General features: G+C 44.5%; 1 protein-coding gene across 1 annotated transcript in view; it reads right to left on the bottom strand.

The window, feature by feature from the left end:
- Positions 1-17,273, bottom strand: part of UNC79 (unc-79 homolog, NALCN channel complex subunit) — a 770,017-nt gene that overhangs the window by 206,078 nt on the left and 546,666 nt on the right. The window contains exon 43 of the mRNA XM_069208227.1: positions 3,883-3,993. Coding sequence (XP_069064328.1) covers positions 3,883-3,993 — 111 coding nt within the window. The remainder of the gene's footprint in view (positions 1-3,882; positions 3,994-17,273) is intronic.

Genomic DNA, 17,273 nt, shown 5'->3' with positions numbered 1-17,273 from the left:
GCAGGGTGGAGTGGGGCCATGAGGTGCTCTCGATGTTCTGCCATGAGCCACTTAATTGTGATATGGGAGAGGTAGTCCACTGTTGCCTATTCATCGTGAGGGAGAAGTGACATATATAAATCCACATAATAACGGCAGGAACAATCCAACACCTTCTCCTAAATGTGTAGGGGCACATCCTACTCTTCATTAACTACTAAAATTGTGTCCTCCGCCTGCTGAGATCTGAGGAGCACTGCCAGTGTTGCACTAGGCCATTCACCCTCCCCATAACCCCCACACAGTCGCATATTTCCCTAGGCGACTGATTTCGCTATATGCCACCTCATGGTGATGTCGCCCAGCACTCTGCTCAGCTGTCTCTCCGTGCACATGCTCTAGGCCAGCTATTTCAGACTCCAACTTCTGAATGGGCCTGCAGCGATCTAAGCATGTCAGCATGCTTCGAGATTGTGACCCTCCCCACCCGGATATAAACTTTTAAAGCTTTGCAGGCAGCTGCACATTTCTCCACCAAGTCTACGTTGTTGTTAAAATATTAATCTATCACCTGCACTAGTTCCTCCCAGAATATTGCATTCAGAAGAGAGCAGGACGGGAATCACCACGGAACACTGGGGACCTTGGGCTGTCCAGAATGAGCTCTCTTATTACTGATGAGTGGTCTGAATAAGTGTGCTGGAAATGCTGACACCTCCGCACCCACGGCACCAAACTTCGAGAAATAAACTAGTAATCTATGGGCATGTAGATATTGTGCACCGTGGAGTAATGTGTATATCCTGCCACTGTTGAGAACTTTTGCCACCAAACATCTAACAGGTCGCACTGCTCAGCAATCTCGTTAAGGGCTTGAGCCTCAGGTGAGGGCTGCTTAGGCAGACCCCTAGACCAATCTTGTTACGGGCACAAAAATCAATTAAAATCTCCACCCCATATCTAGAGGGAACTGGGAGCGCAGGCTGTGATAAAACTGTGGGTCATCATAATTAGGGAATTAGAGCCATACACCCCCACCAGCAGAGCAACCAAATCATCCTTGCAGCAGCACTACCAAATACATGCAGCCTGAATCCACACACACCTCTTGCAGTTTTATTTCAGAACTGGTCCGTACCCAAATCAGCATGCCCATACAACGCTCTCCAAGCAGGCAACTGTCAGGGGCGGATGCGTTTCTTGCAATATAGCTACATCTATGCAATGGTGCTGTAACTATACCAACAGTTTGTGCTCTTCCCTGCAATCATTCAACCCCTTATCAGTTTAGTTAAGTAACTTCAAATTGGAGGACCCCTAGTGTCCACTGCACCAGCCACCATCTTACCACTCAAGGTGCCAATGCCAGATGTAATGCAGCACCTGCCCAGTACATGTCTCAATCCAGTGTGCAGTTTGTTGCTGTTTTAAATAAAACCCACCCCATTCCCACACTGTGAACCCCAACAACAGATACATTGAAGTGATCCACCCAACCCACCCTTTAGCCAGACAACATAACCCTGATCGAACCATTGTGGAGCATAAATGGGGACAGATGTTACCCTACTAATCCCCCGTTGCGTTAAGTCGCACAGGCCGCTAACATGCATAGGGTGTGCTTGAACATTCGCACTTAGAGAAAGAAATAAGAGGTGCTCCAACCATCGCCTCACGTTCTCCTGTGATCTGCTGATACGATGCCAGGACCATATGGATCTCCCCCAGAGCGCTATACCTCCCTAGCCAAGCAGCATGCACCCGTATTGTTCACCCCCAGCATGCTATCTATGGCCAGACATCAAGGCCGCCACCCTGGCACATCCATCACCTGGCATGAGGAGTGTCATTAGTCAAGTGTCCACTGCATAGTTAACAAAAACATCCTGCCAGAGGCCCTCTGAGTCACAGTTCAATTTCTAATAGATGGCCCATATGTCGTGGAGGGCTCTAATCCTGTTCATTCAGGTCTTGCAATGCCACGGGTTAGCTCTCCTTTGATCGTGGCAAATGCCGCAGAGCCCATGCAGATGAAGTTTGTTTTAGGAACTGCTGCAGTTGTTTAGGGTCACCAAAAATGTTTGCTTTCCCCTTCCCCATCACCCACAGGTGAGCAGGGTATACATGCTGTGTTCCAAGTGGAGGTCTTGCAGCGTGTGCTTGATTTGGATGAATTGTCTCAGCACTCCTTGAACCAGCTTCGTGAAATCTGGAAAAGCAACACCTCTGTGCCTTTGTGTCGAAGCACCTTCAGTTCCTGGACCCTGCAGAGTGCTGTACCATAGGTCCCTGTAGTTTAGTAACTCGCTTTGATCGGGTGCAGTCTCGACCCAGGCACTTGTCATGGTGCCAGGGACTGGTGGGCATGTTCCACCACAAAGATGTCTGAAAAAGTCTCATGCCCTTGTTTTATAATCACCAGAGAAGGGCCACACACCATGAGTTGCACCCTGATCAGCCTCCACAGGCCATCAAACACCCCTCTGGATCACAGGATCGCTGCAGCATTCCCTGCAGCCTAGTTCTGCCCCCAGGGCCTGCTGCACTCACCAGCATGGCACAGGCATGTCACGGGCACTGGTCATACTCTTGAGGGTAGAGGCATTGGTCTCAGAGATTGGCTTCACTGCTTGGCGGTTGTACCCACACTCTGCTGGGCAATGCCAGTTTTGGCCACTTCAAGGCCTCTCTGTTGCTGCCAGGGCAGGCCTCCCCCTGCTGCCTGGCCTGCAGCCCAGCCTCAAGGATTTGGACCCGTTTTCAGCCACGGTGTTACTGCAGGCTGATCAGGGCTGCATGCAGATGTCTGTTGCACCAAGATAGCTGCTTGAAGCACCAGGATGTTTAAGGTTTGTACAAAACTGAAGGGGCTTGTCTAAAAGGCAGCCATCTTCAGGTCAGGCAAGCTTCGCCCCCATTCTAAACCTAACTTGCAAGATATGAATTCTGTATCACCTGAGACTATCATAGAACATCACATAAAGCCTCAACGTATTGCAATTCAGACAGAACCTGAAGACACGAGGGAGCATTATTCTCTCTGCACACTACTGGTTAACTACTGGTTACTGGTTCATATTATAGCACTAAGCTCTGTTGTCTCCCAGCTAGGTTCCCGCTGTACGTTTGTATGTACGTATAAAGTAGTTTATAGCGCAACCCTGGCCAAAAGTAAGCAGAGCACTGTACAGGGTCAGAGACATGTATAAAGTCAACAAGTGATAGGAGAGCTAGCAGGGTGGTGAACACTTAATGTACTGTTGTGATACAGTCTCCTTTACAATTTGAGAAGTATTGGCGGTGGTCTGACAGACACAGGACTGCTGTTGAAGAACCACTACTTCCACAGGTAGCAGCTACCACGTTAAAATGACAATCAATCACTGGCAAAGGCAATCCAAACCTAAAGCACTTCAATGCAGGAGCACCGGTGATAACACCCACCGTCATTTTGCACAATCATTCATAGAGGCTAGTGAAAGAAGGATGCTTGTAAATTGTAAACTCGATTTTTAATGTTAAGGTATGTAGAATACTGGTAGACAAACATTACAGACCTAAACCAAACAGATGAGAAGTGTGGTAATGGCCTCTGTCTCCAGTAGGCAAAAATATACAAGAGCTACAGACTGCTGCAGTGAGCTGTTCAATATTCAGGTCACCCCGTTGTACAGTAGTCTTTGAAAAACAATCAGCCTTCGTCTGGACCCAGAGTGTACTAATCAATACTATTGATCAAACACTACATCAACGAAATTACTGATTAGTGAAACCACAAACAAACTGCTGACACACCTGAGACTCCCAATCGATTGCAAGCTTTAACTTTTGACTTTCTCACTTACAGGAATTAATTGTTTTTTTCCAGATGGTAATAAAGAAGATTGCAAAAGGCATAATCACCTTGGTGAAGGCCCGGTAGCATAATCCGCACAGCTCCACCAGATAGGCGAGAGTGAAGACGGCGTTCTGAAGCACGAAGCTGAGCAGCTTTGAGAAGGGCTCCAACAGACTCTGGAATGAAATATGATTTTAAGAAAATCAATACCTGAAATCCTTCAACAAAATAAATAACAGTTAAGTTCAGAACTTCATACACAGTAATAGAGTCTTTATTTCAGTTGGCAAAGTATATTGTTTGGTCCAAGGCCTCTACTGATATATTATCCCTTTAAGATGCAATGTGCCATCACTTAGATCACTTCATCCATAACTGATAGGTTGCACGTGTGGATTACTACAATTTAGGTTGCTTTATTTTTCAGGAAGCAGCAAGTAAAGGTAAACGCATTACAGCAAAAGTCTTAGTCACAATCTTGTTTTCAGTGACCCAAGCACCATTTTAATAGAATAAACTGTGAAAACAGATTAAATCTCCGTTCCAAATGGCACAAAGGATATAATAAATATTTCCAGCATATTCACATAAGTGCAATTAGACAGAAAATCTGAAAAAAATACAATAAGAAGGTTATGCTGAAAAGTTCCTTTTCGAAACAATAGTCAAAATAAAGTAATCCAGCTCAAGTGTGCTGGACCTCTGCCAAAATCTCTCTCAAATCTTCACCTATAAAATCACCACCATATAAGGCAGTTACAGCCCGCAACAGGACTCTACATACCTCGTAAAAAGTCTCACTTTTTGTCCAGAGAAGCAATGCTAACCACATGGTGTGTCCTCACCACAGAAGAAATCGCTGCCACAATGAAGTCCATGTACTCAAGGACCCCATCAGACAACTGCCCCCATCATGCCTACTCCAGAGGACTGCAACCCATCAGTACCATGCTCATGCCCACTCTGAATGCCACCACCTATTCTGGGACCTTTCCAGATGTTTTGAAATATGAGACTATCCTCCCATTGTTGACGAAACCCTCTGCGGATCCTTCAACACTTTCCAACTACAGACTGATCTCCCTTCTACTGTTCCTACCTAAATTCTTAGTTCTTAGATAAAACCATCAACAGGCACCTCACTGAATATCTCAACAACCACCAACTCCTCCACACCACTCAGTCTGGTGTCACACCCAACCACAGCACAGAAACGTCCCGCATCTCTGCCACAGATGACATCTGCATGACTCTCGATAGAGGGAGACATGGTGGCCCTCATCCTTCAGGATTTCTCTGCAGCCTTTGACAAAGTCTCCCATCCCCATGCCTGACATCAGAATCAAGGACACACACTCCAATGAATTTGCTCCTTCCTGACTGAAAGGACCTAGAGAGTCAGCCTGGCACCGTTCAAATCGGACGCCCATTACTTCATCTGAGAAGCTCCATGAGAATCCTCCCTGAGCCCAAATACTCTTCAATACATTTGTGATGCCTCTAGACAGCATCATCCAATCTTATAGTATCAATATCATCTCCTACACTAATGACACACAACTCATTCTCTTCCTCATGGACAAGATGCCCAGTACCTGGCTCGGGTCCAATGCCTGCATGACTGAAATCACCCACTGGATGAAGACCAACTGTTTAAAGCTGAACACCAGCAAGATTGAAATTGTGATCTTTATGAAGGGCACATAACTGTGGGACTCCACTTGGTTGCCAAGAAAGCTAGAACCCCCACTCACCACCAGGAACCTCAGGATCATCATTGAAAGCAAACTCAACATGACCACCCAAGTCAATGCTGTCACCACCTCATGCTTCCATACTCTAAAGACACATAGGAAGATTTTTAAATGGCTCCCAATCTGCATCCGAAAAACCATCACACACATCCTGGTCCCATGCAACTGAACTATGGGAATACCCTCAATGACAGGGTCAACAAGAAACCTGCCAGAAGTCTACAGACAACACCATTAACAAATGAGCACAATTCAAACTCCTGACCCACACTTACAAGATACTACGTAACACTGGCCCAGCACACCTCAACAATTGAATCTGCTTTCACAAACCTTCCAGACACCTCTGCTCTCTGGGATCCTACTTGCACAAATCCCACACATACAGAAAACAAGATCCAACAGTTGAGCCTTCTCCTGTATTGTTCCTAAAGCATGGAACAACCTGCTGCTACACATGATAGCCTTTCCCTCCCTTCTAGAATTCTGTAAGAAGTTGCAGACCTGGCTTTCCATATAGGCCCACTAGGCCCTAGGAGTGCTAGACTCACACCTGCTGGGCACCAGAATCCCCTCCCGCTTTATAGTGTTCTCCACAAATCTGCATAACATAACATCCCCATGATCACACCAAATAATCAATGCACATTTGTTAAACCAGTCAGACGCCAGTGGGCATGATAGAGGCATACTAGAAAGACAGCAATATTAATTCTTAAAGAATGAATATCCAAACATTCTTACCATATACTTGTTACCAAAAATACCTAAAATATTGAGATGCTGCCAGGTAGACCAATCAGTTTAGCCCAAAATAGCCTCTTCAAGCATACAATTACATACATCGATTATTTGCTTAAACCTTATGCTCACTCACTCCCCTCTTACACTGCCCTCCTACACTAGAGACACTAACAATTTCCTTGTGAAAAGTTATGATACAGAATAAAGATTTTTAGCACATTGGATGTACAATCATTATAATACAATAAAAAACAAAAAGATGTAATAAATGCTTTTAAGCATTTTTGGAGATCCAGACTCTTACATCGCTAATACCATATAGATATACTGCTCAAAATGATAAAATGGTATTTGTTGGGAAATATATTTATGTTTGAAACATGCATGTACCAAAAGCTCCAAGTAACTACGATGGGCACATGTTGTGCCCCAAGCTATGCTAATCTTATAATGGACTTTTGGGAGGAGAAGGTGATCTGGTTTCAATAACCAAACAATGTCACAAGACATAACCATCTGGCTAAGACACATCAGTGGTTTGGTCTTAATTTAGAATAGTTCTGAACCGAAAGATGGAGAATTCATCCATGCATGAAATAGAAACAACTATAAAATCAGTTTAGCTGGCAAGTTTTACTTGTCACTCAAGAATAGTACCCCTTATGGAGAGCTATTAAATCCAAAAAGAAATTTCAGTATTTCAGTGGCCTTCACTAAAAGGAAGGATACAATGGTAAAAAGATTCAAAACTCAAGGACCATGATGAAAGAATACTCAGTCAGGCCAAGAGTAAGGTGGCTCTCTTTCAATAGAAATTAGCTCTTTTTTGGTCAGCTCTTTTTTGGTCTTAATTAAAGGAGTAGTCTAACATTATTCACTTTATGACAACATAGAATAGAGAGCACAATCAGACGCAGCAGCAGCTATGTAGGAAATGGAGACAATTAAAATTGAATTCAGTTATTAGGGTCAAAATTGTCTCCATACCTAAAATTAGCTTTCACAAGTTAAAGTCACTCAGGGATAAAATGACATTGAGCCACTACTCAAAAACAGATACACCAGGTTGACTCCAACCTACAAAAGACTTAAGTACATGCACTAAATGTAAACCTTGTGTGGAAGATTTTCCTGTGCTCCACATGTAAGCCCAATTACAAAATGATGAGGAAGTTCAATAAATGTCAGGCATGTAAAACTGAGTTTTGTATGTACCCCACTATTTACCCTTGGTCAAATAAATATTTTAAAAGTCTGATTTTTTTCAGCTTGAAAACACATACTTGAGCATTTAAGAGTGATATGAAATAAGGACGGAAATTATTCTGTAGCCAGGTACTTTGGGATGTTTCATGAAACTGATAGTAAGTCACTTAGATATTACACAATAGATTGTGTCCTCAGAAATATTAGAATTGGTAAGATAATATTAGCATAGAAGTATCTTAGATCTAAGCATATATTGGAGCTCCAAGTAGAAATTGGAGTATGTATTGGGGAGCCATCTGGTTCGAACGTGAACAAGTATCTGTGCACCTATACAGAGAATGAGCACAATGAATATTATTGTGATATGATAAGTCAGTGTTCCTCTTGGATTAATTTTATGATATTAATGTATCTAATAATTTATGGATATTTGTTTGTTCAACGGTGTGGTGACGAGAAACACTAAGGATGCTGCTATACTTTACTGAGATCAGGCATTAATGAATTAATTTGCCACAAGGTGTTAGACTGGTTTATCACACAAGGGGATATGACCCACTTGGGGTGGTCTTCTTTACTTTATTTGTTTGAAAAGGAACCTTTTCAGTTTAACCTTAGTGTCATAGCTTTTCACGTTTTCTATCTAATGAAGTATTTTCAATTGAATTTTTATGAACATTCTAGAGCTATTTAGCATGCCTTTTGTGCCAATCCAGATGGTCATGCAGTCTATTTTCACTTAAAATGATGCCTGGGGAATTGCATACGAGGTAGTGCTACCCGAAAACTGAAAATGTTTGACCTGAATTACAAGAAACTAAATGTTGCTTTCAGATAGGGATCTACTGTGCATTATTACGGAGGGGTACATCTTTCCCATTTAGGCAGGCACCGAGACTACCAGGTACTCACTTTCTTGTAGCTAGTATCTTTTCATAACCGCTAACTGTGCAATATGGTCCAATATCAAGGGGGACTGGAAATATCATAAGCTATGTGGCTGAACGCTGAGTGGTTTGCAAACAGCACCAGAACCCGGAGATGGCAATACTGAGCCATCTTATGTATGGTGCACAGTATGAACATTTTATATTACATGTTTATTTTGGGGCAGTTCACTTGAAAAAGTAGTTTTGTTCAAAATGCAGCTAACAATGTACACTGAATGGAATTACCATTTTCAGTCTTATTTTATGTTTCTTGAAGACATTGTTAATTATACAATGGGGAACTGTGGTCTGTGGCTGCAGTGCTTAACACAAAGTTATGGATTTATTGCATTTGCCACACAATTTGACACATAGGCACTCATTTTACCCTTGGAGGTAAAAACCACCTACCTCTGCGGCGATGGCCGCCAAAAGACCGTTGCCTCAGCTACCAGCCAGCCTTCATATTATGACAACAGCTGGATTTCCGCCACAAGAATGGCAGAAATCCAGCTGTGGCCATGCCGGCAGATGGCGGTAAGGTAGCGCTGCTACCACCAGCAGCGCCACACGCCAGTAGACCGCCGCCAGCCGTATTATAACCAATAATACAGCCTGGCCATGTTCTGCTGGCGGGCGCTGCTGGTGGTAGCAACGCCCCATCCTGTCTCCTGCCGGAGTACCCCCTGGATCCAGGTAAGTTTGGTCTCCAACAGGGGAAGGGGGTGGGAGGGGTTTTGTATGTGTGGGGGTGTGTGAATGTATGTGTGTGCGTGAATGCGGGTGTGTGTTGCGTGTTGAATTTGTGTGTGCATGTATAGAAGTGTGAGTGTATGTTGTGAAATGTGAATGCATGTCTGCGTGCATGTTTGGATGTGTGTGTGAAGGGAGGTGTGAATGTATGTGTGGTGGGGGGTTTAGAGAGGTGGGGGGTAACTGGAGGGGAAGGGGGAGACCCCTATCAGTGACAGGGAACAAATTCCCTTTCACTGATAAGGCCGACCGCCATGGTTTTGGCGGTGTTCCGAATGCAATGAAAACCATGGCGGTAGGCGGGGTCATAATCCCGCAGACGGAACAATGGCAGACACCCTGCTGGAGATGGATATCTCCAGCCCGGCGGCTGTTACCACTGTGGCGCCCGGAGTGGTTAATTGGCAGGTTGGCTTCAGCCAACCTGCCAATGTCATAATATGGCGTTAGGTACCTGTTGGGGGTACTTACCGCCACACTATCGCTGCCCGCCGGGGTCGTAATGACCCCCATAGTTTACAAAAATTGCAAATTTCACCCAAACAGTTGTTTCTAATTCAAATGAATAAAATAATATTAATAGAGAATATTCCACATAATTTGCACATTTTGGCACATAGGGCCTGATTCTGACCCTGGCGGTAAAAACCGCCAGGGCCGTGGTCCGCGGGAGCACCGCCAACAGGCTGGCGGTGCTCCTTTGGGCATTCTGACCGCGGCGGCGACGGCGACGGAAAGTGTACTGCCGGCTTTCCGCTGCCCAGGGGAATCCTCCATGGCAGCGCAGCTTGCTGCGCCGCCATGGGGATTCCGACCCCCATACCGCCATCCTGTTCCTGGCGGTTTCGGCCGCCAGGAACAGGATGGCGGTATGGGGTGCCGTGGGGCCCCTGGGGGCCCCTGCAGTGCCCATGCCAATGGCATGGCCACTGCAGGGGCCCCCGTAAGAGGGCCCCACTTAGAATTTCAGTGTCTGCTTAGCAGACACTGAAATTCGCGACGGGTGCTACTGCACCCGTTGCACCCCTTCCACTCCGCCGGCTCCATTCGGAGCCGGCATCCTCGTGGAAGGGTGTTTCCCGCTGGGCTGGCGGGCGGCCTTTTGGCGGTCGCCCGCCAACCCAGTGGGAAACCCAGAATGACCGCCGCGGTCTTTTGACCGCAGTACGGTCTTCTGGCGGTTCCTGCTTGGCGGGCGGCTCCCGCCGCCCGCCAAGCTTGGAATGACCCCCATAGTGTATGCAGCCTTGATGTTTACTTTGGTCCTCTAAGATATATAACCCTCTTAGATTTGACAATTTTAAAGTTCAGCAGAGTGGTTTAGGGCTGTTATGATGATGAAATCTGTGTTGTCACACACTATAATGAAATATTTCACACATTTCACAGTTATTTATATCACTGTGTTTGGTTCAACATATATGTATGTATACATATATATATATATATATATGTATATATATATATATATATATATATATATATATATATATATATATTCACTGAAAAAACAAAGGTTAAAGTACATTGTTTCAGTTACAATATAACATTTAAAACTTTAAAAACCACTGCAATTGACCAGTTATACTCAAGTAACTATAACTCATGCCCTAAAGTAACTATAACTCACACCCCTGCCATGTATCAATGATGTCATTGTAAAATTTGCACTGAGATTATCAATCAATCATGTCATAGAACATGTCATGAGTGATGTAATACATGAGGTAATTATCAATGCAAAGGTGTGTATGGTTAGCCACAGGGCTTGGCCATATCCATCTCCTCCCACTGGCAGCCATGCCCCCACAGTACACTGCTTTTGGCCGTGTGGGCCTTGTGGATGTCCACAGGGGCTGGCTAAAGTAACTGTAACTAGCATCCCACAATGGACAGAGCTGTCATCAGTGAGTCATAGTAAATGTTGCAGTGATATTATCAACAATGTCATAGAACATGTTATAAGTGATGTAATAGGTGCAGTATTTAGCAGTCCATGGCTAGGACGTAAAGGACATGTGAGGTGAGGCCAGGCCCTGCGTCCAACCGCTTGCAGGCAAACTGCCATGCGCAGGGTGGGGTTGACTTCAGGGCTGTCATCTTGCAAGCAGTCATCCCCACACCACTCACAACCTTCTGGCATGCACAACATGCGGTTGGTCTCACAGATCCTGGCCACGCTCATGCAGACCTATTTACTGTGTCAAAGAGTCACAACATCAAAACTTAAAAAGTGAAGCTATTGGCTTTCTCAGGAGGTAAACATATCAATATATGTAAAACAGACCTATCATTTTTCCCCAAAAATTACAAACATTGCTATTCTAATATATATTTCAATAATTCACGCAATGCAATCTTTAATAACAGTGATTATTGTAAAAATATTTCCTAAAGTTTTGATTTAAAAAAAATGCCAGTTAGTCTTCCTTTTAATTTAGTTTTTATCATTGCATTTTGTGGGCTGAAAAATGTTAAAAGGGAGCTTCAGACATATTTTTTTTAAATAAAACCAACATGTCTCTGAATTGTTCTTCTCACATTAAGCCCACAAAATGCAATCATAAAAATAAACGTAGGGGGGTTCTGCACTCCAGCTGAAGAGTTTGGGGCTCCAGCTAGGAATGCTTATAAAAAATAAGGTAAGACCAAGAACACTTTTTGATGTTTCTGGGGAGCTGCTACACTCCTTGCAGTCACCCCAACATTAAAACTATGTTTGGTTGTGCCCCTGCCCCTTATAAGGGTACCAACAAAGCTAAAATAACTGTAAATTACATTCACAGGGCATCTTGAGGTTTTGCTTCATGGAACAGTAGAAAACAATGAGCAGCTCCAGCTGCTCATTATATTTTTTCTATTTTAAATATTTTGTAGGGGTCCTGGCACCCACCAGAGACACCCAAATGGTTTAATTTAGATGTGAGCTTTGCGTGGGGCCCAGAACCCCCTCTACCCCCAGTCAGCTCCTCAGCCATGGGGTGGGTTTCTCAGGCCTTTTCAGGCTAGGGGAGGGTGGGCTGCATGTCCCACTCCTCTTACTATAATGTCTGTCCTGGGGTATGCGTTCACCAGGGCCTCCTAGATCAAACATTGCACTCCCCAAAATGTATATTATGTGCCTTCTTCGGAGCCTGGGCCTACCCTGAGGGGTTCTTTTTTCAAGATATTTTTTTTTTAAATGCTGCAGATCACCACAAATTCACTACAAAATTTTGTAAACATTTTTTGGGCCCGGCGGGGTGGGTGGGAGCAGGGCCCCTTACATCTATATTTAACATTTTTGTAGGACTGAGTCCCAATTCCTAAGCTGGCTGCCGCCAGATCTGTGTTGATTTGGTGGCAGCCAAGGAGATCTGTAAACCCGAGGGATTCTCATAGGTGTGAGAAATACAATGTTTTTGAACCTTAATTGCGCGAACACTACTGAAAGCATTTACACCAAATTACAAAAAGCACAGTTTCTGGACCAAGCTCTACCTTTCTGCTATATTTAGTGTAATTCCATTCACAGTTTTTGCGGTATCTCTGTTAAATTTTCCTATGGAAAAATCAATAGGGAAATCATGTCCACCACCCCTCTTTTTCTCAGCCCCCAGTTGAGAGATCACCCCAAAACTCCCCAGGAAGGAGATGAGTTGGATGAGACTTTTTGTGGAAAGGTCATCAAACGGAGCCAAAGTTATTACGAAAACAAAAAATGCTTTTCACATGGGTACATAGATATAGCTATAGGTTATTTTCACACAAATATATATATATATATATATATATATATATATATATATATATATATTATTCATTTTTTTTTTTTACTGAAAAAAGGTTAAGGTGCTGGTATGTTTGGTGTGTTAGTAGTATCTTACTTCACATTAAAAACCCTCAGATATTCACTGGAAAAACAGAGGTTAAAGTCACGTTATAGTTAGGAGAAAATGCCAGTTTAAAAAAGTAACATTTATAACAAAAAAAAAACTGAATTTCACCAGTTATAGTAAATTAATTAACTATAAATTCTGCCACCGCCATGCACAGAATTGTCTTCAATAATGTCATTTCAGATCACAACATTTATGTTATCATAGTCATAGAAAAAATATGTTATTTACCTGTAACTGTAGTTCTCCAGTATTGGAAACTTTCATAGATTCACATGCTTGAATCCTTCCTCATCATCGAGATGGGAGTCCCTGGTGTTATACAAAAGCCATGCTCCAATGAAGATATACATTAGATGCATTAGGCCTTTAGCTTAGTAACATACCACAGTCATTTTGTAAAAAAGGACCAAACTCCAGAATCCACCAATCAGGTTACACCACCCTCTAGAACCCTTTTGTGAGGAGCTGTCCTCCCTCAGGTTTTCCAAGCATTAGTGCTGTAATATAGATCAGACTGGGAGAATGAAGGTTAGCTCCCCAGGGGAGGCGGGCGGTTCGCATGTGAATCTATGAAAGTTTCCAATAGTGAAGAACTACTGTTACAGATAATTAACTTATTTCTTACTCCAGTTTTGGAACTTTCATAGATTCACATGCTTGAATCAGAATAGCAAGCAGGAACTAGCACATTTTCTGTAGTTAGGAATAATAACATTCTATCATGACAAAAGAATATGGGTATTAAAATAGTAATGACTAGCTATGAATATGATAATAAAAGAACTGCAAAATTATAGAAAATGTGCATATAGACAGTAAGAAGCGGATGGTGGGTAATACCAGAATGGCTCACCTTCATTGGAAAAGATGCCTGAGTACTGCTTGACCAACGGCTGCCTCCCTGATGGTTTCAGTGTCCAAGCAGCAGTGTCCCGTGAAAGTGTGGGCTTTTTTCCGCATTGCAGCTTGACAGATGTCTGGTAATGACACTCCTGAAAATAACGCACAGGACGTGGAAATGGCCCTTGTTGATCGTGCATGTACTTTAGAGTCTAAGGGTAAGCAAGCTTTGGTATGACAATGAAAGATTGCACTTGTAATGTAGCGAGACACAGGCGGTCATTCTGACCGCGGGCAGGTGGCGGTCACCGCCTGCCATGCGGTCACCGCCCAATGGCCGCTCCGCGGTCAGGAGACCGTGGATGCCATTCTGGCTTTCCCGCTGGGCCGGCGGGCGACCGCCAAAAGGCCGCCCGCCGGCCCAGCGGGAAAGCCCCTGCAACATAGAAGCCGGCTCCAAATGGAGCCGGCGGTGTTGCAGGGGTGCGACGGGTGCAGTAGCACCCGTCGCGATTTTCACTGTCTGCAAAGCAGACAGTGAAAATCTTCATGGGGCCCTGTTAGGGGGCCCCTGCTCTGCCCATGCCAGTGGCATGGGCAGTGCAGGGGACCCCAGGGGCCCCACGACACCCGTTCCCGCCATCCTGGTTCTGGCGGTGTAAACCGCCAGAAACAGGCTGGCGGGAAGGGGGTCGGAATCCCCATGGCGGTGCTGCAAGCAGCGCCGTCATGGTGGATTCCCTGGGCCAGGGGAAAACCGTCGGGAAACCGCAGGTTCCCCTTTTCTGACCGCGGCTTTACCGCCGCGGTCAGAATGGCCATGGAAGCACCGCCAGCCTGTTGGCGGTGCTTCCGTGGTCCCCGGCCCTGGCGGTCATGGACCGCCAGGGTCGGAATGACCCCCATAGTCTGTTTGGTCACTGGTAAACCTTTTCTAGGGTTCCTGTATGCTATGAAAAGTTGGTTTGATTTCACTTTTTCTAGATAAAAGTTGAGACATCTCTTCAGATCTAGCAAGTGAAGAGACCTTTCTGCCGCCGTTGTGGATTAGGGAATAAAGTTTTCATTACCACAGGATCGTTGAGATGAAAGTCAGAGGGGACCTTGGGTATAAGTGTAGGGTTGGTGCGTAAGATGACGCTGTCTTGTCTAAATTGCAGAAAGGGTTTCTTTATTGTGAACACTTGTATTTCACTAACCCTCCGCACAGATGTAAGCACGAGAAGGAGTGTCACCTTCCATGTAAGGTATTTGATGTCCGCCCTGTGAATGGGTTCAAACGGCACTTACTTAAGCTGACTAAGAACTGTGTTCAGTTGCCATACTGGAGGAGGGGCTCTGACTGGTGGATAGGGTCTAAAAAGACCTTTTAAGAATTGCTTCATAAGCCTGTGAGACCAAAGAGATGGCTTACCGGATCTCCTTCTAAAGCGAGAGATGGCTGCCAGATGAACCTTAATGGATGCATGTTGCAATCCTGAGCACGCTAGATTCAACAGATAAGGTAAGATTTTTTCCGGAGCGGAGAACAGAAGATATACCTTAGCAGACTTGCACCACAAACAGAATCTTTTAACTCTAAGGCGGTATGTCTTGTTCATGCTATCCAGCCGGGCCCTGGCTAGTATTTCTTTGCAGTCATTAGGGATGTTTAAATGGTTGAACTCAATGAACTCAAGAGCCATGCAGACAATTTCAGAGATTTGGGGATTCGGATGTCTCACTTGGCCATGGTTCATGGTAAGCAGCAATGGAATTGGCTCTATATTTATGGGTGGACACAGGGACATTAGTAGAAGTTACCCAAGCAATTGAAAATGCATCCCCCCACGACCTCTTCTGGTGATACCAGCTTGCATAAAACTGCCATTTGGCATTCTGGGAGGTCATGAAAGATCCAATTTCGGCTTGCCACACTGCCAGATCATTTTGTTCAGCATGTGCTGATCCAATTCCCATTCATGGGTAGATGTTGTTAGCCTGCTCAGAGAATCTGCGATGGCATTCTGATGGCTTAGGACATGTTCTGCTTTTGTGTGTACCAAATGATGAATGCACCAATTCCATATGGCTTGCGCCTCCTGTGATAGAAGCTGGGAGCGAGTTCCCCCCTGCTTGGTAATATAGTGCATTGTCGTGGTATTGTCCGTCCTTACAAGCACTGATGTTCCGCCAATCCTTGGGGAAAAGGTTTGCAACGCTAAGAACACTGCTTTCAGTTCTAGAAGGTTGATATGGAGAGCTCAGTAAGAGATGGGCCATTTGCCACTCACTTGAAGATCCTGCAGATATGTGCCCCATCCGTCCATTGACGCATCTGTTGTTATTGTTAATGGGGGAGTTTGCTGCAAGAACTGCCACCCTTCTGAGACATTTGTACGGATTATCCACCAATTGAGGGATGTTACCATCTAAGGAGTTACCTGTATGATTTTGTTGAATGATCCCTGTGCTTGAATCCACTGTTTGTGAAACTCCTCTTATAGGGGGCGCATATGAAGTCGACAGTGTGGGATAAGATTGATACAAGATTACATCATTCCTATTAATGATTTGTATCATTGAACTGAAAGAGACTTTTCTCTGCATGCGCTTTGCTAATGCGATCAATTTTTCTTGCCTGTCCAATGTTGGGTATGTCTTGGCCTGCTGTGTGTCTAATTTAAGTCCCACAAATGCTATCCTTTTTGATGGCTGAAGCATTGATTTATCTCAATTGAGATTAAGGCCCAACTGGTTGGAAAGATGCAAGGTTCCTGCAACGGTTTGTCATGTTGCCTGAATATCGGGCACCTTCACCAGCCAATCTTCCAACTATGGGAAGACTTGGTGTTGATTGCCTCTCAGGTAAGCTGCCACTGTAACTAAATATTTGGTAAAAATCTGTTGTGCGGACTTGAGGCCAAAGGGGAGTACTTTGAATTGAAAGTGGTTGCCGGCTAACGCAAATCTCAGAAATCGTCTGGGATTTGGGTGAATGGGTGTATGAAAGTAGGCGTCCTGCAGGTCCAGGGAAGCCATGTAATCATCTCTGTTGAGTAATTGCAAGATGTCCTGCAATGTGACCATGCGGAAGGTTTGCTTTTTTAGGTATTTGTTTAGCTCCCTTAGATCCAGTATTGGCCTCCATAAACAAGACTTTTTTCAAATCAGGAAGAAGCAGGAGTAAAAACCTTTCCCCCTTTGGGACAAGGGCACACTCTATTGCCTCCTTTGTTCACATAATTTCCACTTCCAAGTTGAGTAACGTAGGTGTTTCTGTTGCATCCGAGAGAGTGGCGTGTGTAGAGACATCTGAAAAAACTCCAGAAGGTGGCCAATTAAATTATATATAATACCCATTGAT

Source organism: Pleurodeles waltl, chromosome 9, assembly GCF_031143425.1.
Source record: "Pleurodeles waltl isolate 20211129_DDA chromosome 9, aPleWal1.hap1.20221129, whole genome shotgun sequence".
Lineage (NCBI taxonomy): Eukaryota > Metazoa > Chordata > Amphibia > Caudata > Salamandridae > Pleurodeles > Pleurodeles waltl.
The sequence above is the reverse complement of the archived record's forward strand: the minus strand, read 5'-3'. Positions and strand labels throughout refer to the sequence as shown.